This window comes from Lepus europaeus, chromosome 14 (assembly GCF_033115175.1).
Source record: "Lepus europaeus isolate LE1 chromosome 14, mLepTim1.pri, whole genome shotgun sequence".
NCBI classification, from domain to species: domain Eukaryota; kingdom Metazoa; phylum Chordata; class Mammalia; order Lagomorpha; family Leporidae; genus Lepus; species Lepus europaeus.
The window spans coordinates 42,678,079-42,703,900 of NC_084840.1; the positions used below are offsets into that span (position 1 = coordinate 42,678,079).

At 38.7% G+C, this 25,822-nt stretch overlaps 1 protein-coding gene across 1 annotated transcript in view; it reads right to left on the reverse strand.

The window, feature by feature from the left end:
• CUBN (cubilin) overlaps window positions 1-24,547 on the reverse strand; it is a 306,947-nt gene extending 282,400 nt beyond the window's left edge. Inside the window, exons 1-10 of the mRNA XM_062210514.1 lie at window positions 24,432-24,547; window positions 23,588-23,717; window positions 22,129-22,224; window positions 19,733-19,771; window positions 17,422-17,523; window positions 16,276-16,379; window positions 7,556-7,682; window positions 6,444-6,600; window positions 3,270-3,401; window positions 1,970-2,065 (exon numbers count right to left, since the gene is read on the reverse strand). Of these exons, the coding sequence (XP_062066498.1) occupies window positions 1,970-2,065; window positions 3,270-3,401; window positions 6,444-6,600; window positions 7,556-7,682; window positions 16,276-16,379; window positions 17,422-17,523; window positions 19,733-19,771; window positions 22,129-22,224; window positions 23,588-23,717; window positions 24,432-24,544 (1,096 nt within the window). The 5' untranslated portion in view covers window positions 24,545-24,547. The remainder of the gene's footprint in view (window positions 1-1,969; window positions 2,066-3,269; window positions 3,402-6,443; window positions 6,601-7,555; window positions 7,683-16,275; window positions 16,380-17,421; window positions 17,524-19,732; window positions 19,772-22,128; window positions 22,225-23,587; window positions 23,718-24,431) is intronic.
• Between the last annotated feature and the right edge of the window lie 1,275 nt (window positions 24,548-25,822).

Sequence of the window (25,822 nt, forward strand, 5' to 3'; positions counted from 1 at the left end):
AATCCTCCACCTGTGGCGCAGGCATCCCACATGGGTGCCAGGTTCTAGTCCTGGTTGCTCCTCTTCCAGTCCAGCTCTCAGCTGTGGCCTGGGAAGGCAGTGGAGGATGGCCCAAGTACTTGGGCCTCTGCACCCACATGGGAGACCAGGAGGAAGCACCTGGCTCTGGCTTCAGATCAGCGTAGCTCCGGCCGTTGCAGCCATTTGGGGAGTGAACCAACAGAAGGAAGACCTTTCTTTCTGTCTCTCTTTCTCTCACTATCTGTAAATCTACCTCTCAAATAAATAAATAAATAATCTTAAATAAATAAATAAAATAAACCTTTTATAAAAATATTTACAGGGGAAAAACAGGGTAAGTAATCTCCAATGCTGCTAAAATTATGGTAAAGAGAAAACTAAAGTACACAAAGTTCTTCTTTGCATCTTCCATAATGACTGTACAAAAAAGGAGTTATTTTTACAATAATATCTGTTGTAAACACTTTACAGTTATGGACTCATTTAATCCTTTTAAGAGCTCTATGAGGTAGTGGTTATGATTGGTTCCAGATTACAGATGAAGAACTAAAATACAGAAAAATTAACTAAGGATACACAGAATGCGCTAGAACCGGGGGAAAAATAGAATTAGTCTTTTTCTAGAAGCCACACATTTAACCATAACTATATATATTAAACATTTAATATGCATTTAGTAATAAGTACATATATATCTATCTATTTATATAGAGAGAGACATATGTGTATAAGTGAGGGGGGAAAAGGTGGTAACTTTGAAATAGCAAAAAGCATATTCAATAAATGAAGTTGGATCTATCTATTTGGACAAATATATGTCATAAATAAAAAAATCTAAAAAGATGAAAGATACTGATGTTAAACAAGTCATAATAGTATTAAAAAGTTACTCAACTATTTTAAGAGAGTTCTGCTTGACATTAAGGGGAGATGTATCTTTCTGACTATATTACGATACAAGCTGCTAAATAGAAAATACCACCAATAAGTTAAAAGAAAAAGAACATGCCAGGAGAAATGTAAACCATAAGACAGATAATGAGATAATGTCTTTACTACATAATCAAATTTTACAAATCAATTAAAAAAACAATTGAGCAAAGGGCAACAACAAATAAAAACTGACACTAGATATGATAATTATTAATTATTAATAATCAAAAAGTACAAGAGGACTTAAAATGGAATTAAAATATAAGTTTACTTTGGTGCCAATGTTTTTTAAATTTATGTATAGTGTTTATGCAATATGCATTTTCCACAAACATTTTGAGACTCATGCATAAGTGAAAATAATGGGAAACTAATTTCTGCCTATAAAATTGAGCAAGATGAAAAATAACAACAGTAAATATTGTCAAAGATGTTTTCATATGCTTTTGGAAAGTGCATATAGACAGTATATTCTCAGAGCAAAGTTAGCAATATTCACTTATGACATGAGTTAGAGGAGTTGACCCTCTGTGCAGCATTGCAGGCACCGCTGGTTTCTGCTCCCGATCCATTTCTCCTTCCTTCACAATGAGCTCCTTATTTCAACTGGATTCATGATGCCTGAAATAAAGACCACACTTCCCAGCCTCACTTGGCAGCCAGGTTTAGCCATGTAGCTCCATTCTAGCCAATGGCATGGAAATAGAAGAATTCCTAAAGGAAGATTGCATAATCACCTTCCTCCCGTTCTCCTTCCTGCTCTCTGCAACATAGTCATGAGTTAATAGCTGGCTTACTTACCTTGAGAAATAACTCCAAAATTAGACTATATTACTAAAGATCACAGACAACTGCCCTTTTCAAAAACATAAATTATAGTTTTATAACATGAGCCAAATGTGTTTGAAGGTCAAAATAAGAATTTTGAAAATGGGAACTATGTTTTAAAACGATTGCACTGTTCTGCAGGGTCATGTTGGAACACTCAAAGCCACACAGAGACATGACGTTTTACCTAGAGCCGAGGAGCATGATGCATCGGGGTGGCAGCCTCCATTATTGACTGAGCAGATGTCCATGAGTGTGCACACTCTTCCGTCACCCTGGTACCCTGATCAGAGCAAGAAGAGGGGCATGAGAAACACACCAACAAGAGGAGAGAAGGAGAATGCCAATCTGACAATCAAATGTCTCCAAGCAGACGAAGTAGAGATCCTTTCTCATCAAAACAGAAGATGTTAATATAAAATATCATACGTATTCCCATAATTAAGAAAAAGAACAATAAGTCTTGGTGATCTGACTTCATAAACAACATTCTGGGTTGTTTCTAATGAAAAAAGAAAAGTGTGCAACTGTTGGTGACTTAGAAAGTGCTGACACTAGAGAAGCTGACATTTTACCATCATAGTGACTCTGTTACCCTTACAGGTAAATTGCCATCCAAGTCCAAAGTACTGTTATTTCATGCTATTAAAACATACAAGGTTTCAATTTATCTCTTAGAATCTCTGAACTTCTTGGACAGCAACTTGATTTAGATTAGAGAAGAGCAGTGATGACTTCTTCTCAGAAGAAAAAGGAAACTAGCATGCCCATGATTTAGTGAACTTTATGTGGAAAACATCACAAGAGTGTGTTATATCAATAAATTACTAGTGGGAACACGAGAGCAACAGATCTATGATCCACATGGAAAATTTTTCAAATTCTTATTTATCTCAATGACTATTTCAGTTTGTAAAGGCTTGTTTCTTTCCATTAAGATTAAAAATTCTTTTATTCTTTATTCTATTATAGTTGTATTGATGTGTCCTGGATCCACAAGTAAATTTTCTGTGCCATTCAGTTTCTCTCTTTACACAGAAATTATATTTAAAATGGAGGGCAAGGAGCAGGAGTTTGGCTCAATGCTTAAGACACCGCTTGGGATGCCTGCATCCCACATCAGAGTGCCTGGGTTTGAGTCCCAACTCCACTTTTGATGCCAAATTTCTGCTAACGCATACCCCAGGAGGCAGTGGGTGATGGCTCAAGAACTTGCACCATTGCCACCCACATGGAAGACTTGGATGGAGTTCTGGACTCCCCACTTTAGGCCTGGCCCATCCCTGGCTGTTGTGGGCATTTGCGGGAGTGAATCAGCAGATGGAAGAGCTTTCTGTCTCACTCTGCAGTTTTCTGTCTCTCTTCCTTTCAGATAAATAAATAAATAATTTTCAAAATTAAAAATAAATTAAAATAAAATGTAGCACAGATTCTATTTTCAAACATATATGTTGCCCGTAATTGTAAAAGGAATTCTGATGCAGTACCTGGAGGACAAGGCTGACAGTGATAAGATCCAAGTGTATTCACACAGCTAACAAGTGGAGCTACTGAACAGCCACCATTATTTATTTCACATTCATTAATATCTTGGCAAGTATATCCATTTCCTTTCCAACCTAGGAAAACAATATGTTAAAGGTAAGTTCTATGGACAAGTCAACAAAGAACAAATATAAATAGTCCACACATAGAAAAATATGTTCTACTCAAAAAATTACAGATTAAAATCTATCAAATTAGCAAAAAGTATTTAAAATTCTTGGAATCAAATCCTAGCAAAACAGTGGAAAAAATGGATACTATTATACACAGTTAGTTGGACACTAAGCCATCTGGCAGTATTCATTACATTTTTGAAAAGTACATACCTTTGACTAACAATTCCACTTCTTAAAATTTATTCTGAGTGCTAAAACTCCTAGTATATTAAGATGTAGGTAAAGAGAATGTCTACTGCAGTATTGTATTAACAGGAAAATTTTTTTTTTTAAACTCAGTGGTCAATAGAGGCCTAGAAATGTGCCTTATCAGATGTCCTAAACAGCACTCTGGCCTCAGAATCAGCCCTTAAGGTGTTCGGATCTGGCTAAAAAGCTCATGAGAGTATTTCAGGCATGAAAAGCCAAGACACTCTGGCAAAAAAAAAAAAAATGACCAAAATGAAAGATCTCTATGAGTGAGATCCCAGTGGAAAGAATGAGCCATCAAAGAAGGAGGTTCCTTTCTCTGAAGGGAGGAGAGAACTTCCACTTTGACTATAACCTTGTCTAAATAAGATCAGAATTGGCGAACTCAAGAGGCTTCCATAGCCTTGGCAGCTCATGACAAGAGCCTAGGGTGATTACTGATGTCATAAATAAAGAGTGCCAGTTGTTAAATCAACAACAGGAGTCACTGTGCACTTACTCCCCATGTAAGATCTCTCTCCTTAATGTGTTGTACTATGTGAATTAATGGTATAACTAGTACTCAAACAATACTTTATACTTTGTGCATCTGTGTGGGTGCAAACTGTTGAAATCTTTACTTAGTATATACTAAATGATCTTCTGTATATAAAGATAATTGAAAATGAATCTTGATGTGAATGGGATGGGAGAGGGAGTGGGAGATGGGATGGTTGCGGGTGGGAGGGAGGTTATGGGGGGAAAAAGCCACTGTAATCCAAAACTTGTACTTTGGAAATTCAATTTTTTTTTATTAAATAAAAGTTAAAAAAAAGAAATATGCTTTATGACTCACCTATACTGCTGAATAGTAAAAATAATTTTAATAACATTTATATATCTGCAGCTGCATGCATGCACACACACATATTGAAACTGTTTTCCTATACATATTATAATTGAAAAATATAAAATTTTACAATATTATTTTAAATATTGTTCCCATTTTGAGGAAGGAACTCTGTGTAAAGACTATCTAGCTTGTAAGAGTGAAGTAAAGGTAGACGAGAGAATGAATGGCTAACCATGGTCTTGTCGGGAGGACTGATGGTTAAAATGAGAATCTCTTCACTTTAGTCACTCTGTGTTATTCAATAATTCCAATTTTGTATCACCTATGTAATTCAAAGTATTAAAGTATAGGTCGGTTTAAAAATTTATAAATCCTTTAAAATATTTCTATCTTTCACCCACATATAGTCCCCTTCTAAGAACCTACCTAACAAAATCATCCTGTTTGTGCATGATGAAGTGAGTACAAAGAAAAAAAGGTGAGAGGAAATACTTCCAAATATTCATGGCAGTCTTCTGGGTGATCAGATTAGGATTTGTCTGTTTTGTTTTTTATATTTTAATAGTTTATTTTTATTTTATAAGTAGCATTTATGAGTATTACACTAATATACAAGAAAATTAGAGTTATTAACAGGAAAAACAAAAAGCTAATGTTTCTTTTTTCTCAATAATAAAAGTAAAAATGTAGGAACACATTGCCAATCTTCTAATCTAAATTATTTTTCTGATTTTGAGGTTTTAAAGGTTATTACTGACACATGACCTTCAAGAAAGTGATTTTTTTTGCAAATTTCCTAACCTCTAAGAACTGAGAGAAAATGTCTTCACATGTTTTTACAATTTCTTTCTAGTTACACAAGTTATAAACATATAACATAGAAAAAATCACTAAAGCAAAGGTCACTTAGTAACACTTAGGTGTGTGGGGTTCCTTGACAAGACAGAGTAAGAATATTCAACAGCTCAGCTCAGATCCAATGTCAGGCAGACCTGGGTTTGGATCTTGGCTACTTCTAAGATATGTGATCTTGGGAAGTTCATTTGACCTTTGTAAGCCTCAAGTACTCATATTTTAAAATGTGAACAATACCAATTCCTGCTAGGACTCGGTTTTGTTGTAGTTGCAAGAATTAAAATAAAAATTGTTTTCAACATACCTTAAAGATGGTTCCATAAATGAACAACTACTATTAAGATACTCTGTGCTCCACTTTCTGAAAACACCCAGACAGTGCAGAGAAAGCCTTGTAATCAGCCTGAGGCCTGGCTAATTGCTTACCAGTGCACACAGCACAATTCTTTGCTCACAATCAGTACCCTACAAATATATGTTGCAAGGAGGAAGGCCATCTTGTACTACAGTAAGAGATGAAGCCTGGATCCAAATGCAGGCAGTCCCTGAGTACAAAGCCGTGTTTTCGGTGACTCAATTTATAACATCTCTTAGATTCAATCTCTGTGGGGCTGTGGTAGAGATGGAGACTCCTATTTACAGCAACACCACCTGGTATTCTAATGACACAAAAAGGTGCAAACTACCTGACTAGTGGTGACACCAAGAAATCAAGGAATCTACCCAAGTTTACAAACATCTGCTTAGTATGAAATGTGAAACTAGGGTCCGTGCCTTTGGACCTCAAGTCTAGTCAGTTGATGGCCAGGGCAATACAACTGTTGCTCTTACAAATCCCATGGCTAACTATGCCCTTTTTGGACATTTCTCCCACTTCTGTTGCAGAACTGTTACCACAGTAAGGTGGTCTTGAGTGAAAGTTAGTGACATAGGACATGAAACTGGATTCAAACATTTCCTAAGAATGTTCTCCTTATCCATGTACAGGGGAAGGAAGTTGGTTCTGGTTCTGGTACTTTTCCTGCCTGTCACATGTGGGCTATCAGGTGGCCCTTAGAGCATACCTGTTGGACAGGGTCCACAATAGAATGAACCAGGAGTGTTGAAACATTGTACAAGTGCTGAACAAGGCTGCAGGCTGCATTCATCTTTATCCACTGTGCAAGCAGGGTCATCTGATGTGAAAGTCCACCCAGCCTCGCAGATACATCTGTACTTGGCCTGGCAGAACGACAACAGCATGAGCAAAGACAGTCATGAAAAGGAGTAGGAATAGCCTTTGGAAATCTCACCAAGCCCCAACCTGCTAATCCTCTCATGTTCATTTCCATAAGGCCAAGTCAGTGGCTTCTCTTTTCTTCCTATTTGATTTAAGCATTTAGGCCAGACTGCAAAAAGGGAAACATCTTTATTTCAGGGTAAGAGAAACCTATAATTTATCCCAATGATGTCAGAGAAGGAGTAACAACAATCAAGAACTGTAAGTCAATATAATTACCATCTATCAGCTCAGCCTGCTGTGCTTTTAGAGGAAAAAACACCCCTCTAGGCACAGACATTGGAAAATACTTCTGTTTGTTTCCTTTTTGAAAGTGTCTCCTTTCCTTCCCACCCATTCTCCATCCCTCTCTCTCCCCAGCCACTGGAAGGGAACCATTTTCCAACAAATGGCAGGAGAAAAAAAAGAGCTAAAAACAAAGAACTGAAGTTATAAAGTGCCAAGCTGGATGGGAATGGGCTACCTTGAAAGTCAAGAGTCAAGGTCATCAGGACCCAGGGCACAGAGGGTCTCCAGCTAAGTATACTCCTAGGGTGGTGTCACTTCAGGGCCAGAAGATTCCAGACTCCTTAAAATTGCATTTGGTCAAGAAGACTGGGCCTTTTGTGCATCCACATCTCATCAGTGTTAATATTCACAAGGCCAAGAAAAGGTCATGTCTCACAGAGAGATTCATGAAGGGATAATAAAGATGCTAGTATTTTATACAATGAAATTTTAACCTCTGGGACTGTTTTCCACACAACCCATCTCCCCTGTTTGCCTGTACCATACTTAAGAGCAGGAAGTGACTCCCCTTCCGCAGCTCCACAGGGCAGTGCTCGTGCAGTCAGCACAGGATGAGGAACTGAAAACCATGGCTTCCTACAAGCAGTCATGTTTGGGGAAGGGACTCACCACTCCTTGTTGCTCTCGGTCTAAATCCTCACAGATACCATGGACACAGCGATCCTTGGAGCCCGCTTGACAGTCATCATATTTGGATGCACATTGGGGTCCATATGTCTCAGGTGTGCATTGACAACTGTTGGTTACAAAAGACATAGCATCAGGGCTTGTGCTTCAAGGTCAGTCTGTCACTTACCATCCATTAGCAAAAGGAGGTGGGCTTTGCCTAGGGGATAAGATGTTGGTTGAGATGAGTACCTCCCATATCAGAGAATGAGAATTTGGTATCTGGCTCTAACTTCCTAATAATGCAGACCCTACGAGGTTGCAGGGTTCAAGTGGTGGGGTTTCTGTCACCCACATGGGAGACCTATATTCAATTCCTAGTTTCTAGCTTCAGCCTCAGCCCACCTTGGCCCAGCCCTGGCTACCGTGTACATTTGGGGAGTAAATCAGCAGATAAGAACTCTATCTGTATGCCTGTCTGGTTCTCTCTATCTCAGTCTCTCCTTCTCTCTCTCTCCCCTAGGGGTGTGTGTGTGTGTGTGTGTGTGTACCTCTGCCTTTCAGGTAAATAAATAAATGAATTTTTTTAAAAATTCAAATTTCAAATCAACAAAGGTAGCATTGGATTACAGAGCAATAATGCATTCACTGACTAGAGTCTTAGAAGAAAAATCACTTCGTTCTGTCCCATGTGGTGAGTTGAATACATGTGTTACCTTTGCTAATACAGCGTTAGAAAATCACGACTTAATATCTGGTAAGCCTGCCACTATAAATTCTTCTGGTATCAGGCCATCAATCAAGGTTTTCAAAGGTCAGAAATCTATAAACTGAGGGTGAATGAGTTAGTTCAAGAAAATAAAGGAAGAGATCAGCAAACCTGTTGGTTGTCTAAACAGCTGACCCGTCCAGTAAGCACAGGTGATTGTGACTGAACTGATAATTCCTGAATACTCTCTACAGTTGTATAATCCCACCCACTAAGCAATGCGCACATCTTAGAGTCTATGATAGTTATAATTATATGACAAAGGAGATATATTCTAAAAAATATATAACGTAGTGCTTTCTTTCATTGTCCCATTTTAATCCATCACAAAATATGAGTAATCATTACATAATACCTAAGTCAGCAGTAGGTGCTTTGTTACAAGATTCCAGTCTAACAATAATCAAATAAGCCAAGTTGTTTCAAACCATAGTAATTTTTAAAGTTGCTGATGTCAGACTCATAGAATGGCAGATGTCCTAAACAACACTCTGGCCTCAGAATCAGCCCTTAAGGCTTTCAGATCTGGCTGAAGAGCCCATGAGAGCATTGTAGGCATGGAAAGCCAAGATACCATGGAAAAGAAAAAAAGAAGACCTAAATGAAAGATCTCTGTGAGTGAGATCCCAGTGGAAAGAACGGGGCCATCAAAGAAGGAGGTACCTTTCTCTGAAGGGAGGAGAGAACTTCCACTTTGACTGTGACCCTATCGGAATAAGATCAAAGTCAGCGAACCCTAAAGGCTTCCATAGCCCTGGCAACTCATGACTAGAGCCTAGGGAGATTACTGACGCCATGAACAAGAGTGTCAAATTGTTAAGTCAGCAACAGGAGTCACTGTGTACTTACATCCCATGTGGGAACTGTCCTTAATGTGTTGTCTAATGTGCAGTGATGCTATAACTAGAACTGAAACAGTATTTTTACACTTTGTGTTTCTGCGTGGGTACAAACTGATGAGATTTTTACTAATTATATACTGAATCGATCTCCTGTATATAAAGATAATTGGAAATGAAAAAAAAAAAAACCTGGTGTTAAATTGGAAATGGCATAGAAAATTAATTAATTTTTAAAAAAATAATATGTAGGATCTCTGCCTTTAATGTGCTGTACACTCTTATTTAATGCTATAACTAGTACTCCAACAGTATTTTTTTTTTCACTTTGTGTTGCTATATGGGGGCAAACTGTTGAAATAGTTACCTAATTTATACTAAACTGATCTTTTGTATATAAAGAGAATTGAAAATGAATCATGATGTGATTGGAAGGGGAGAGGGAGCGGGAAAGGGGAGGGTTGTGGGTGGGAGGGAAGTTTTGGGAGGGGGAAGCCATTGTAACCCATGAGCTGTACTTTGGAAATTTATATTCATTAAATAAAAGTTTAAAAAAAATAAAGTTGCTGATGTAGTTTAGCTTTATATCTGCACTACAGCTTAAAAGATAACCTTTAAGGAGGTATGAGCGTGGAAGCAAGGGGAAGAGGAATAGATAGAAGAGTCACAGAGCCCAAGCTGACTTACATGTCTAAGCACACCTGATACAGTGGAAATGTCAAGCCCACAGGTCACCAATTACTGGAATTGAGCAGAAATTGCAGGAAAAATCTTGATGGAGTGAACTGACAATTAGTTCCAGGGATCAAATAAAAAGAAGAGTGAACTCCTGCATGGCCATACCTGGCTCCCATATCTGGAACCCTGAGAGGAGTTTCTGAGTATTATGGAAAAGAGATCATTCCATGAGACAAGGAAGCTCTTTTAACAATACACATTGAGGTACAATGAGCTCAGCTAATGCCCGCAGATAACAAAACGTGAATGAATGTGTGAGAAATGAGAGCCTGGCTGTTTAAGAAGCATGAAGAGCCACTTTCTGGCACAGACTTGGGTATCCATGGAGGGCTCCAGAAACTATTGCTGGGGTGGCACCTCTCAGCAGTCTCCTCACAAGAAGAGGTCAACGAATAGAGCCAGAGATGAAGAATGTTGATGAATGGCTTCCATGCACTCAACATTCAGGGTTGCCAGGCTTAGCAAAGAAATATAAGATGCCTAATTAAATATGAATTCCAGATAAATGAACATTTTCTGGTACAAATATGTCCCATGCAATTCCCAACCTCATTATATATTTATGTAAAAGTCATTTCATTAATAAATTATGTACCTGAGCATTCCAAGATAGCTTCTTTCATTAAGACATAGCCATAGAAAAATAACAACAAATTATTGAAGTTGGGGCTGGCATTTGGTGTTAACAGTTAAGATGCCATTTCAGATGCCTGCATATTGGAGTGCCTGAGTTTTGAGTGCTGGCTCTGCTCCCAATTTCAGCCTCCTGTTAATGCACACCCTGGGAGGCAGCAGACAATGGCTCAAGTAGTTGGGTCCTGCCATCCATGTGGAAGACCTAGATTCAGTTCCTGGTTCCCAGATATTTGTTGAGCAGCTGGCATATTTCTCTCTATCTCTCTGACTCTCTGTCTCTGTGTGTGTGTGTGTCTTTCAAATAAATAAATTTGCAAATGATTAATCTTAAAGAGAAATTCAATTATTCGTTTATAGTCATAGCTATTTATCTTCTCCCCATCTCTCTCTTTCCATACTTTCCTTCTCATATTCTGTTCCCTCTCCTCCTCTCTCTCCCATTGGTACATAGAATATTCTTCAAGAAAATATAACTAGACTCTTGGGGACTACAGAACTTCAGAACATTTCATAGACATATTTGAGCATTTTATCCAGGTGACTTCATGGTCCAAGTTTATTTTATTACAACCCCACACACCTGCCAAAAATGTTTTATAAATCTTAAAACAAACTACAATTAACTTTTTTTTTTGACAGGCAGAGTTAGACAGTGAGAGAGACAGAGAGAAAGGTCTTCCTTCTGTTGGTTCACCCCCCAAATAGCTGCTACGGCCGGCGCGCTGCGCTGATCCGAAGCCAGGACCCAGAAGCCTTCTTCTGGTCTCCCATGCGGGTGCAGGACCCAAGCACTTGGGCCATCCTCCACTGCCTTCCTGGGCCACAGCATGGAGCTGGACTGGAAGAGGAGCAACTGGGACAGAATCTGGCGCCCCAACAGGGACTAGAACCCAGAGAGCCAGCGTCGCAGGCGGAGGATTAGCCTAGTGAGCCACAGCGCTGGCCTACAACTAACTTTTGAAGTCTATTTTCCGTGTATGAGAAATTTAAGTGTTCAACAATGCCCAGGTTTAAATTCTGATCCTATATATTATCCCTCTCTAACTATGTACCAACTCCTTCTGTTTCTGTCTCTCATAAAATAATGGCATCAACCTCTGAACACTGTTTCCATATTTTGGTTTAGAGGTATTCCTCTGTAGGAAGTGCTCAGAAATCTACTGGAAGCGATAAGTATCCATCTTATCATGAAGCCTTAGTCATTGCAGAATGACAAGATTTGACAGAAGAGTCTGGTTTATAGACCCTAAGTTAAATCCTATCTCTCTCTAAATTCTCCTTTGCTCTAGTCACTTGGAGATGAGTAAACATTAATCCTATACTCTAAATAGCTATAAAGTACATTGCTCTCATTCAAGTGTAGATAATTTAAGAAAGAGGGAGAGAGAATGACACCAAGTAAGCTATAGGCTTCCTTGCTGTAACCCTCAAAGACAAGTATTATTAATCTAATTTTACAGATTCTTGCTGCCTAAGAACACAGAAATAGCAACTGGCAGAAGATAATGAAAACCTAGGCCTGCACCACTGTTTTCCACATTACATTCATATATTTTGAAAGATTGAATTAGCAGGAAGACTTTTCATTTTTACATGTTATTTTGACAAGGCAGGTTTTGAAAACTTTTTAAATTTTATTTATTTGAAAAACTAGGAGGGAAGGAGAGAGAGAAAGAGACATTCTCTCTTCTGGTTCACTCCCCAAATGCCCAGTGGTTGTAAACCCAATGCAGATTTCACTTTGGTGACAAGGACCCAGCTATTTGAGTCATTACCTCCCCAGGGCTGCATTAGCAGAAAGCTGGATTTGGGAACAGAGCCAGGACCTGAACCCAGACACTGCAACCCATGGTGCTAAATGCCTACACTCTCAAAAAGAACAGTACTTTCGTACAAACTATATTCTCAAAGTATCTACATAGCTCCCTCTGTACAAATAAAATCAGAGTTTTAAAGCTAACTTATCATTCCTGCCTTAGTTATTAGTGATTCAGCAGAAGTCATTTTTGTGACAATTTGATTGTACAAGAATAAAGAAAGCTAATCACTCTCCAAAAACTGCAAGTTCATTTGGTGTTTGAAAAGAGGTCAAATATACTTCCATAGTCACAGTTTAACTCCTGTTACAGTTCAGGGTTCAATATTAATATCACTGAGTAACTGAAAGATATAATCAGTTTAATACATAACTATCACCTGAGTTTAAATGGGATTATCCTCCTTGCTTAAGTTTTGAATGTTTTTAAATCTGCCAGTTATATGAATGGAAATAAATCAAATCAAATACACAAAGCATCATCATGTTCCCAAAGAAACTAACATAATTTTTTTCTGGAAAAAACTTCTCAATCTGCATCGTAAGTATGTAACAAATACAATCCATGCATGCCAATTTCAAATCCCAAGGGTGATCTTAAATCCCAAGTAAGCAGGGAAACAAGAAGAATCAATTCTTCAATCTAAAAAGGTAATGATGGCAGGGAGTAGTGGCAAAAACACTATTTTATGTACTGTCTGAAGAAGTTGGGGGCAAAATCTCCAGCCACAAGGGTAAGTAGAATAGATAGTGCTTTTCCTTGCTCTACTCTCATTACTTAAAAAAAGAAATTTTGCTAGAAGTTTTTTTATGAAACAGGGCTTCCAATTAATTAGTATTTGCAAAGTGCTTTACCTTTTCAGAAGACTTTACAATTATGGATTACTAATTCCATTAAATAAAGACTCCTTTTTCTCTTCCAGGTAAATGGCCTTACAGTGCCAAAAGAGGCCTCAAATTCAAAGCAACCTTCCCCCATCACAATCATATTTTTTCAGGTCTAGATTATTCAACAGCAGCTCAAGTTTTCCTGTTGTGGATGTGTGAGGTTTCCCAAAGAGGTCTGTAGCATCGATGAAGCTACTGATTAACAAGAATTTTAACCAATAGAATGAATAGAACACACACCATTGGTTGTGCTCAAGAAAGATCTGTATGTTCATTGTTATACATGGATTCCACAAAAAAAAGAATTTAATCTTGTGCTCATGCACATTTTTCTATCTTCTTTCATTCTTTCAAAAAATCATCACATACTTAAATTAGCATATTGGACATAATCAGCGGGGATTTATGAGGCTTCATAAACTGTTCTCACATAAAGGGAAGAAAGCTGGAGCCGACATTGTGAGACACCAGGTTAAATCACCACTGGCACACCAGCATCCCCTCTTGAATAATCTGCTGATGTGAGTCCTGTCTGCTTCACTTTCAATCCAGCTCCCTGCTAATGTACCTGGGAAGGCAGTGAAGGATGGTTCCAGTACTTGGACCCCTGCCATCCATGTGGAAGCCCCTGATGAAGTTATGGGCTCCTGGCTTCAGTGTGGCCCAGGCCAGGTTGTTGCAGCCATTTGAGGAGAGAATCAGCAGATGGAAGATTTCTCCCTCTCTTTCTGAGTGTGTGTATATATATGTATGTGTATCTCCCTCTCTCTTTGACAGTGTGCCTTTCAAATAAATAACTCTTTTTTAAAAATAAAGCTGGAGTTAAAAATTCTGCTTTTTAATGTCCTCTGCAAATTTATGAAGGGCAGAAACTAGAAATAAAATCATTTTCAGAACTCTAACTCTTGTCATGAACAAACTGTTGTGACTGTTACAAATTTCGTTTTGTTTTGTTCTTTCCATTTTGCAGGGGAAAATAATGGGCTGAAAATGAAAACTCTGGCTTGCACTGGTTTCTTGCACACTTTGTCACTCTATTAGCCTGAAAGACAACAAATGACCGTGATGATAAAGAAAGGCAAGGAATGAGATCTAATCCTTAGGACATTACTCAATACCAAGAAGGCCAGAGAGTATGTGCTACAAGTTGGGACATTCACCACAGATATCTCCAAGTAGCAAGTCTCCCATCTGATAAACGTCCATAAACTGAAATCAGGAGATAAGGCTTTCAAGGGAATGAAAAATTAGACCTGCATTCTGGATCCAGCCAAAGCCTAAATGTTTATAAAAGCAGAGGCAAGGGCCAGCACCATGGCTCACTTGGTTAATCCTCTGCCTTGCAGCACCGGCATCCCATATGGGCTCCGGGTTCTAGTCCCGGTTGCTCCTCTTCCAGCCCAGCTCTCTGCTGTGGTCTGGGAAAGCAGTGGAGGATGGCCCAAGTGCTTGGGCCCCTGCACCAGCATGGGACACCAGGAAGAAGCACCTGGCTCCTGGCTTCGATCAGCACAGCACCGGCCATGGCGGCCATTTGGGGGGTGAACCAAAGGAAGGAAGACCTTTCTCTCTGTCTCTCTCACTGTCTAACTCTGCCTGTCAAATAAATTAAAAAAAAAAAAAAAAGCAGAGGCAAGGGGTTCATTTAAATGAGAAACAGGGTCCCAAAAACATATCCTTAAAAGGATTTAATGTTTGCCCCTCCACTGTTCTCACTCCTATTAATGCTTCAGCTAATAACATAAGACTAAATTTTAAGTTAGAGGTGGTTAATTTGGGCTTTGCCTAATTATTAAACTCACAGACATAACTGCCAGAAATCTGAATGAGTTTAGTTTATAACCTGGAATGAGCAAGAGTTTTAAAGAAGAGATCAAAAGAACACAATAATCAATTCAATGGAAAGAGAGGGGCTGTGACTGCCTTTTTGAGGTTTAGTCTGTTAGATGACAGGGATAGAAACAAAATTACTACACACATTTTTTATGGAAAGAACAGAATAGATATTGTTACAAGGGGACTGAACAATAAGACCACAAAGATACTTGGAAGACAGCAAGTAATTGCATTTAAATCTTGGGGGATTATGCTTCAGAACACTGGAGGAATTGTTTATGGCATAACTGACCACTTTCTCAGTCTGAATAATCTCAGAATACAAGATACCAGTCAAAATACAGGGAAAGATAATCTCTACAGATTTTTAGAAACATAATTTTAAGGGACTACAGAAAAGTTAAGTTTGACAGTAATCTGCCTTAAAATGTTGGCCTTAATTATTAAAAAGGGAATGTGTGAGCCAGCATAGCTTTGATGACCAATGTTCTTAGAACATGATGGAGGCATTGCGATGCCTAACTTAGCTTAGTCGGGAATGGGAAGGTTCCCTGCAGAAGACAATTCCTGCTCTACAAGAGAATGTTGTGGACAAGTCATGTGACCAAATAAATCAGAAGAGAAGATAAAATCGCCTGGTGATGGTGCTCAGGGACTTGGTGGCTAGTTGAAATAGTGCCATGTCAGTTAACTCACTCATTGAGGCTCAGTTCTATCTTTGGTCTTGTTATGATCAACATTTTTACATAGTGTTGAATAAAGTGATCCTTTAAAACTATGAGCTTCGTAGTGCATGGAATGGGGACAGCAGTGGTACCCTGGGATGATGAGTTGTCACTTTTCTCCTTGGAACTGTTCCCTGGCTGCCCTACCTCTGCTCTAACTCTTACTGAAGCTTCAGCTCATCTTGCACCACTCCAGACCTATGCTATGCTAGTCTATGCTAGTCACTGTGGCCTTCTTCCTGTTTCTCAGGTTTGCTGGAGAAAGGATTTTTTTTTAAATGGGGCAAGAACTTAGGACTCACAAGCCCTTGTTCATCTAAGTAAAAGTAGCTGTATTTCTGTTCAATAAGAGCTACATGTATCTTCATAGAGAACCAAATTTTACTTACAATACAAATAGTTCCTTGTGGATGCTCTTAACTATGAGATGTTTTATCCTTTAAAATGCACCTAATTTTAAAAAACCAAAAAGTTACCTGTAACTCCCCGCTGTATTCATACACGTAGCTCCATTCTGGCAGCCCAAGGGTGTTCCTGAGTAAATCTGACATTCGTTAACATCAGTTGAGCAGAGAGGACCCTGTGGTCATAAAAAGAACAAAGGGGCCACATCACAGGGGCATCTGGAGGATAATATTCCTAAGATATGCTTAGGGATTCCCCCAGGGATAGTAAATAAGTCCTTGGTAAAATCAAATCCAAAAATACTAATATTAATCTCTTGTTTTTCTCCTTTGCCATTTTGCAATCTAATAGAACCAATAAGCTCTTTGTAAGATCATAGCAGCCAGATGAGGAGAATCTATACAAATTCTCATTTCACAATGGTGCTATTTAAGAACTGTGAGGTTTTAGCACAAATAGAGTTTTCAATTAGAATTTCTTTTTTAACTTAATATTTACTATTTGAGTTAACGTTTTTTATTTACATTGTATTCAAAGGCTTACTGGCTCCACTAAATACAATCCAACTATTAAAAAGTAAAAAGACCATAGTTGAGCAGGAAAAGAGGCAAGGGCTATAAACTGTAATCAAATGAAAAAAGGATCAACTTCAGCCATATAAACTAAATTTTAAAATAGGCACAAAATCATTAAAACCATAGTAGCAAAAAATTCCTATCAGTTTGTTTGAAAAAGATTTAAAATGAAGTTTGACAGAACACTGTATTTGTAGCAGTCTAGTACACACAAAAGTTTTTTTCTTTCATTTAAATTTTAGCTCCCACATATAAGGGGAAACATATAGATAGCACGTGTCTTTCTGTGCCTGGCTTTGTAATATGCTTGCTAGAACATTTTCAACAGTACTAGAAAAGGGCAAAGCACCTTCCACAGGGATGTCAAATTCATTCAGTACTTTCCAAGGTTGAGCAATTTCAACATTAGCAGAAATATCATGCCCTTCTACACAGTTCTTCAATCAACTGACACCCTCCTTAACTTCAGGGGGTTATATAATCATATTCGGGTTTTGGCATTGATGGTATAATTCATTCTGATTTGAAAGGCCACAGAAGCCTAGAAACTTTGGATAGAGAACGAAATATGTCTGAAGGATATCATGGAAACCACAGATACTGACTCATCACCATTTTAAAACAAGGACCCAAGTGACTCACCTTCCACTGTGCGGGACAGAGACAAAAAAAAGAATCATGAAGATTGAGACAGGTGCCACCGTTTTGGCAGGGATTGCTGCTGCAAACTTTCTTGTCAACAGTCTGAAACAAAGACAGGACAGCCAGTGAGGTGGTACTAGATGATGGTACCAGCAGCTGACTGCAATGAAAGGTCTATTTCAGTGCTGGACTTTCAATCAGTTACTTACTTGCTCTCCAAATCAATGTTCTTGTGACGAAACAGGTGTTTCCTATCCTCAGTCCTATTCCTTCGCTCTTTACACTCTTTTAACTATTGGTAGGATGGATATGAGGAGAAAGATTCTCATTCTACTCTTTGGAGAAGTATTGTTCATCTGAGAAATATGTCAGCAGACCAAATAAAGGATTCAGGTGGGAATAATAAGGGACATTCCTATTGCACTAATAAAATGGAAGTTCTGGCTCTTTTGACTGTCATTCTTATCTTTGGTACATCCAGATAAGCCTTTGAAATCTGATCATCCTCCACTGCTACCCTTACTCCCATGGGCTAAAATGACATAACTCTTTCTTTTGAAATGTGGCCAGCTCAGATGTACCCTCCACCCTTGTGCTCACCTGACTGCATTCAGAACAGTCTCAAACAGACCTACTTTTGTCTACAAAGCCTGGGGAACCTTACCCTACATCAGTACCAAATGCAGTCTTGTAAGATTTTTAACATCTGTGGAAGCCAAGAGAACTTCTTTAGAGAAAACAAAAGCTGTGCAACAAAAGCTGTCTTGTTAATTTCACTTCTAGTCGAATTCCCTGTTTTAAAAAGTTAAAATAGGGGCAAACTATTCTTTCTATTGTTTTTATGTATTCAGTTTCCTTCATTTTAAAGATGACAGTGAGAGCCAGTGGGTAGTGAATCGACCCAGTAAAGGTCATTCTTTCTCTACGTTGGTCATAATCAGGAGACCACATGTATGGAAGTCTCTTGATGTGTTCTATTTTCTTCCTTTATTCCATTTGTCTATCTTGGTGCCAGTGCTATAATTAGCTCTGTCCTTTCAAGGGTCCTATTAAGGATGTTAACCACACACTCATTAGAAGTTTTTCTGGTGTACAAAAGCAATACTATTTGAGCATTAAAATCTCCAAAGCCTATGGGGGTCCAGCAGGAAATCAGTTAGCAGTCAGGAGGAAGACAATAGGGATTGGCAGGGACTGTGGTGGCCAGAGAGCATTTGATTTAGATAAAGGCATGAAGGCATTCACATTGGAAAAATCATTAAAAACTCTTCCTGGGGGGAGGGAAGAAAGAGGACAGTATGAGCTCATTTCAGCCATGCCCTTCAGTTCCTGACCTTGGGCAGGAACAATGCAGCACTCTAGAAGACTGAAAACATCAGTGCTGTGTCCTGTTCCACAACAATGTTCCTTGCTCCTTGTCACCCCCTAAATAGATAAAAGCTGAAGGAGCCATATATTATCAAAGTTAGGTAAAGGAATGTGTAAACTTCTTTGCCAAACTGAAAACACCAAAAGTAGAGCACAGTGCCTGAAACATAATCAAACTAGATCAGGAACAAAAAAGGGTTCCATAAAAGTTTGTGTGAAGTGGAATTAAAAAATAACGTGAATTTTCCAGAACATTTTGAAGCTCCCCCACACACCCATACTAGTGTGTGGGTCCTTAACCTGGAATCCCCAGACTTTGGTTAAATACAGGATATTCTGTTCTGTTCATTTCTCTAAAAAGAAGGCATGGCTACTAAAGATGCCAGCTACCTATAAAAGGGGCAGAAGCCTAAAATTACAAAGAACAGTTTATAAGCATGGAGTAAAGTTATGGAATATTTATTGAATTTATCCAATTTAATTACTAACAAATGTAGTTTTAAGGAAATGTGGAGTATTTCATGAAACATCCTGACTTTGGAGCTTAATGTCCAAGAGGATATGTGACCTTTAAGAACTCAGTCCCTGATACCAGATCAACAATTTGGGTGGTCACTAACAGGCCATGTGTAGCTTGCTTGGATCTACTGTAATGTCATTAAAGGCTGAGAGTAAAAGGAGCATGTGGGTGAGAGCTAAGGGTGGGAAGATTCTGAAGGTCATGCACAGTGACCTTGTGCTGATCACTTCATCTCTCTGAGACTCAGTCTCCTCAATTGCATCCTGGGAAGTACAACCTGGGAGGAGAATTGCATTATGGGAAAAAGCAAGTCCTTGATATTAACCAACTATCCAACCTTAAAATAAGAATGCCAGCTCTGTCAGTGTTTTTAGTGTACTTTCAGTGAAAAATACTACACATCTAGTAGTTTTGGGGACTTACCTGTTGTACGCTTTGAAATTTCCTCTCAAGATCAACAAGCTAGCAATAGGGAAGAAAAAAAAACATCAATTAGCTGGTTCAAGGGTATTTCTTTTTTTTTAAAGCTTTTATTTAATGAATATAAATTTCCAAAGTACAGCTTATGGATTACAATGGCTTCCCCCACCCATAATTTCCCTCCCACCCGCAACCCTCCCCTTTCTTGCTCCCTCTCCCCTTCCATTCACATCAAGATTCATTTTCAATTCTCTTTATATACAGAAAATCAGTTTAGTATATATTAAGTAAAGATTTCAACAGTTTGCCCTCACATAGCAACACAAAGTGAATAATACTGTTGGAGTACTAGTTATAGCATTAAATCACAGTGTATAGCACATTAATGGCAGAGATCCTACATAATATTTTTTTAAAAATTGATTAATTTTCTATGCAATTTCCAATTTGCCAAGTTTTTTTTTTTTCATTTTCAATTATCTTTATATTCAGGAGATCGATTCAGTATATACTAAGTAAAGATTTCATCCGTTTGCACCCACACAGAGACACAAAGTGTAAAAATACTGTTTCAGTACTAGTTTTAGCATTACTTCATTGGGCAACCCATTAAGGGCAGATCCCACATGAGAGGTAAGTACACAGTGACTCCTGATGTTGATTTAACAATTTAACACTCTTGTTTATGGTGTCAGTAATCTCCCTAGGCTCTAGTCATGAGTTGCCGAGGCTATGGAAGCCTTTAGGGTTCATCGACTTCGATCTTATTCTGACAGGGTCATAGTCAAAGTGGAAGTTCTCTCCTCCCTTCAGAGAAAGGTTCCTCCTTCTTTGATGGCCTCGTTCTTTCGACTGGGATCTCACTCACTGAGATCTTTCATCTAGGTCTTCTTTCTTTTTTTTTTTTTTTTTCCAGAGTGTCTTGGCCTTCCATGCCTAAAATACTCTCATGGGCTCTTCAGCCAGATCCGAATGCCCCAAGGGCTGATTCTGAGGCCGGAGTGCTATTTAGGACATCTGCCATTCTATGAGTCTGCTGTGTCTCCCACTTCCCATGCTGGATCGTTTTTTTCCCTTTTTGATTCTATCAGTTAGTATTAGCAGACACTAGTCTTGTTTGTGTGATCCCTTTGACTCTTAGACCTATCAGCGTGATCAGTTGTAAACTGAGATTGATCACATGGACTAGTGAGATGGCATTGGTACATGCCACCTTGATGGGATTGTATTGGAATCCCCTGGCATGTTTCTAACTCCATCATTTGGGGCAAGTTCGATTGAGCCTGTCCCAAATTGTACATCTCCTCCCTCCCTTTTTCTCACTCTTATATTTAACAGGGATCATTTTTCAGCTAAAATTTAAACACCTAAGAATAATTGTGTGTTAATTACAGAGTTCAACCACTAGTACTAGACCAAAAAAAAAATACTAAAATGGATAAAGTATTACATTGTACAACAACTGTCAGCACAAGAGCTGATCAAGTCACTGTTTCTCATAGTGTCCATTTCAATTCAACAGGTTTCCCTCAAGGGTATTTCACACGATTGATTTTGTGCTCTTGACATATGTGTTCACTTAATACCCTCTGTTAGGGACTCACTTTCCCTTGTTTTTTTTCTTGTCTTCATCATCTATTCCTTCTTCATTCCTCTTCCCTCTAGGCTAATCTGCCTTCTTATTCCCCTTCTATCACACAAGTTTTTTTTTAGAAAAAATACTTTTAATATTTACTTATTTATCTTAATCTACTTGAAAGACAGAGAGAGAGAGAGAGAGAGAGAGAGTGAGCGAGCTTCCATCCTCTGGTTCATTCCCCAATTGCCTACAATAACCAAGATTAGGTCAGACTAAAGCCAGGAACCCAGAACTCCATCCAGTCGCCAATGTGGTCAGCAGGAATCCAATACTTGAGTCATCATCTGCTGTCTCCCAGAATGCATCAATAAGAAGCCAGATAAAAAGCGGAGCAGTTGGGACTCAAGCTTACGATACGTTATGGGATCCAGTCACCCGGAGCAGCAGCTTAACCCACTGCATCACAATGTCCCAAACAAAGTATTTTTTAAAAGAAGTACAACTTACTGATAAGTTAACTCATTGCTACACACAGTGAAAGTGGGAATTTTCATAGATGACAGTAATGCTTTCAATTCACCAATAAGAAGTTTGTTATCAGTACTTGAGTTTTGATAATCCTTGCCACAGAATTTCCTATCTTCTGCCCATCACTACTTATATATCTTCCATTAGAATTATGCCTCTTAACAAAACAATCCAGTTACACTGCCAAATCTCTAAAAGCATACAAAGTTGGTATATCTCCTGCAAAATGGCCACACATAGAGTTGCATTCAAGTGAGCCCACTTGCCCTTATAATGTGAAAGTCAGACATACCTTGGAATTGAGCTGATAGATTTGGTTAGATATATTTTGAGGCAGACCAATTGTGCTTCCTTTTAAATTTATAATATCATCTTTATTTTTCTGGATCTAATTTTGAAAACAAGGAGAAGAATGTTAGTGAAAAAAGCATATATATTTTGCATAAACATAATAAAACCTTGAGTCATATTCTATTTTGAATACTAAGCTCTTGTCTATTATTACAAAAACCAAAGCATGTTATATATATATGTATATGTATATATATACATATATATATGTATATATATATACATACATATATACATACATATATACATATATACATATATTATATATATATATACATATATATATAATACATAGCAGACTAAAATAGTCATGGAATGATTCTACTTTCCCTTTTCAGGAACAGTGTATCAATGTGCTATCTGTACTTTTTCCCAAAGTAATAACTTTGAGTGCTTATTAAGAAGCCTGGCTTGGAATCATACAGTTCAGGCTCAGTCACTTATTAGGTGCACTTGGGCAAATTACTTAAGTGCTTCAGGGCCCCTTCAACCCTTATAAATTGAGTAATAATAAAGCCCATTTCACAAGGTACCTGTGAGGCTCAAATGAGATCATGAACATGAAGTACTAGCATAGTGGACAACCCTCAGTGAGCTCTCAGTAACACTAATTTCTTTTTTTTTTTTTTAATTTTATTTTTTTGACAGGCAGAGTGGACAGTGAGAGAGAGAGACAGAGAGAAAGGTCTTCCTTTTGCCGTTGGTTCACCCTCCAATGGCCGCCGCGGTAGCACGCTGAGGCCGGCGCACCGTGCTGATCCGATGGCAGGAGCCAGGTGCTTCTCCTGGTCTCCCATGGGGTGCAGGGCCCAAGCACTTGGGCCATCCTCCACTGCATTCCCGGGCCACAGCAGAGAGCTGGACTGGAAGAGGGGCAACCGGGATAGAATCCGGTGCCCCAATCGGGACTAGAACCCGGTGTGCCAGCGCCACAAGGCGGAGGATTAGTCTATTGAGCTGCGGCGCCGGCCAGTAACACTAACTTCTAACATTAGACCTGATACACTAACAACACTGAGCACGGAAAACATTCAACAAGGCTGAAGAATGACGGGCCAATTCTGTTACCTGGCAAAAGTAAACTGGTCACATCTATATCATCTACATTTTCTCAGTCACTTCCTTCCTCACCCCACTGTGGGAAGATCTCAGTATTATCTCCTACAGCTTCTCTGGACTACAGTGCAATTCCTGCATAAATGAGCCACTTTCTGCTAGAATAGTCCCTCTACCCACGAATGGCTCTAGGACATTGTTCTTTAAAGGATTTGTCTTGTTCCCAGTGCTTGTTCCCAGTTCTCTGTGCTACAATTTCAAGGTACAAAAGAGCACAGACCTGTATAGTTAAGTTATTGTATATGGATATACAAAATGTCTTTGACATATTTCCAGTGTATTACCTGATGTAAACATTCACTGAGGTCTTCATCATTTAATTTGATTTTTCCAAGCGATCCAGTTCTAAATTCAATGTTTTGGGCAGACCCTGTAAGAAACACTAAATTTCCACTCTCTGTAGCCATCCGAGGTCTGTATGATTAAAACCAAAGAATGAATCAGTAATTAGTACATATCATTTTAAACAGTAGTTTGTCACTGAGTATCTGTAGACTGTATACATCTTCACTTTGTGATCAACTCAACCAAATTCTCCTTGCTCATGTGCCATTTATTTCTCTACCTAGAGGTGTCTCATACTAATTGTGTACTTGCTTTATTTGCAGAATCATAAATAAATGATTTTCATATAAGGAAAGGCAATTCAGTCCATTAGTTTTAAATTTTGCTCCTATTTTTTCTTTAAACATCACTTTTTCCTTAAGAGAAATTATATCTTTGCTCATCTGACTATCTGTAAAAACTGGTGAGGAACTACCTTAGTTTATCAGCAGAAATGATCTATGTGATGGGGCCAGCATTGTGCAGGTTTAAGCTACCCCCTACATCACCAGCATCCCATATAAGCTCCCCAGATGCTCCACTTCCCATCCAGCTCCCTGATAATGCACCTGGGAAAGCAGCAGAAGATGGCCCAAGTACCTGGGTCCCTGCTACCCACATGGGAAACCTGAATGGAGTTCTAGGAACCTCGCTCCAGTCTGGCCCACCCCCAGATGATGTGCCCATTTGGGGAGTGAACCAGTCAAAGAAAGCTCTCTGTGTCTCTCCTCCTCTCTCTGTAATTCTGCCTTTTAAACAAATAAAATAAAAAATTTTAAAGAAATGATCCATGTGTCTACTTACTGTTGGGGATCAGTGTTTCTCTTTTGTGGCTGTAGCTCAAGCCCTCCAGCTTCTCCATTTAATTCAGCAAACATCAATAAAGTAACCAAACCCCAAAGAAAAGGTGAGGACATGTTCCTCACCAGCCTCCAAGGTTGTCTGGTAAGAAGGAGGCTGCTGCAACCAACTGAATGTGGGAGTTTAGAGAACAGAAAACCAGGCAGTTGTACTTTGACCCATGGGTATCCTGTAACTTTTTAGTTCTTTCTTCTTTGTTCTAGAATGCTGTTATTTTTTTTCTTCCTGAAGAGTGTAAATGATCTTAGATCTTCAGTACTCTTCAACTGGTGAGAGGTCAAAATCTACCTTAAGTGATGCACAACTTAATCACTATCTGTTTAACCTTTGAAACAACAACAAGCAGCTTTGGCAATGTCCATTAAAACCTTGGTTAAGAAGTAGCTACCATTCAATAATGGCCACATGGAAAAATAGTTGTATCCTTGCCTACTATAATATGCAAAAGTTAACTAAAAATGGTTCAAAGACCTAAATCTGAGAGTTAAAAATGTGAAACATTCAGAGGAAAACATAGGGAGAAATCTTCATGACCTTATATTTGACAATAATTTCTTAGTTTGACAGCAAAAGAATAGGCAAACAGAAGGTAAACTGGACTGTAGCAAAGTCCAAATATTGTGCTTCAAAAGACACTATCAACAGAGTAAAAAAGCAACACACAAAATGGAAGAAAATATTTGCAAATTGGGAATATGATAAGGGATTAAGAGGTAGGATATTTAAAAAATTCCCACAACTCAACAGCAACAATTAAAAGGCCAAATAGCTCAATTTTTAACATGGATAAAGGACCTGAATAGGCATTTCTACAAAGCAAATGCACAAATGACCAGAAAACACATAAAAATATGCTCACATTACTAATCATTAAGGAAATGAAAACCAAAACCTCAATGAGGTACTTCACACCAATTAAGATAGTTATTATAGAGGAGAAAAAGGAAATAAGAGTTGAGTGGCTTTTTGTTGTTATTTATATCTTTCTTTTAATTATTTATTTATTTATTTACTTGAAAGGCAGAGTATAGAGGAGGGGGAGAGACAGAGATCCTTCATCTGCTAGTTCACTCTCCTGATGACCACAACACGGCTGGGCTAGGCTGAAGCCGGGAGCTTGTTCCAGGTCTCCCACATTAGTGGAAGGGGCAGAAGCACTTCGGCCATCTGCTGCTGCTTTTCCCAGGCCACTGGTAGGGAGCTGGATCAGAAGTGGAGCAGATAGGACATGAACTAGTTAGTGCTCATATGGGATGCAGGCATTGCAGGGGGTGGCTTTACCTGCTACCCACAAAGCTGGCCCCTATTTGTTTGTTTTAAGTGTGTGTCTGATA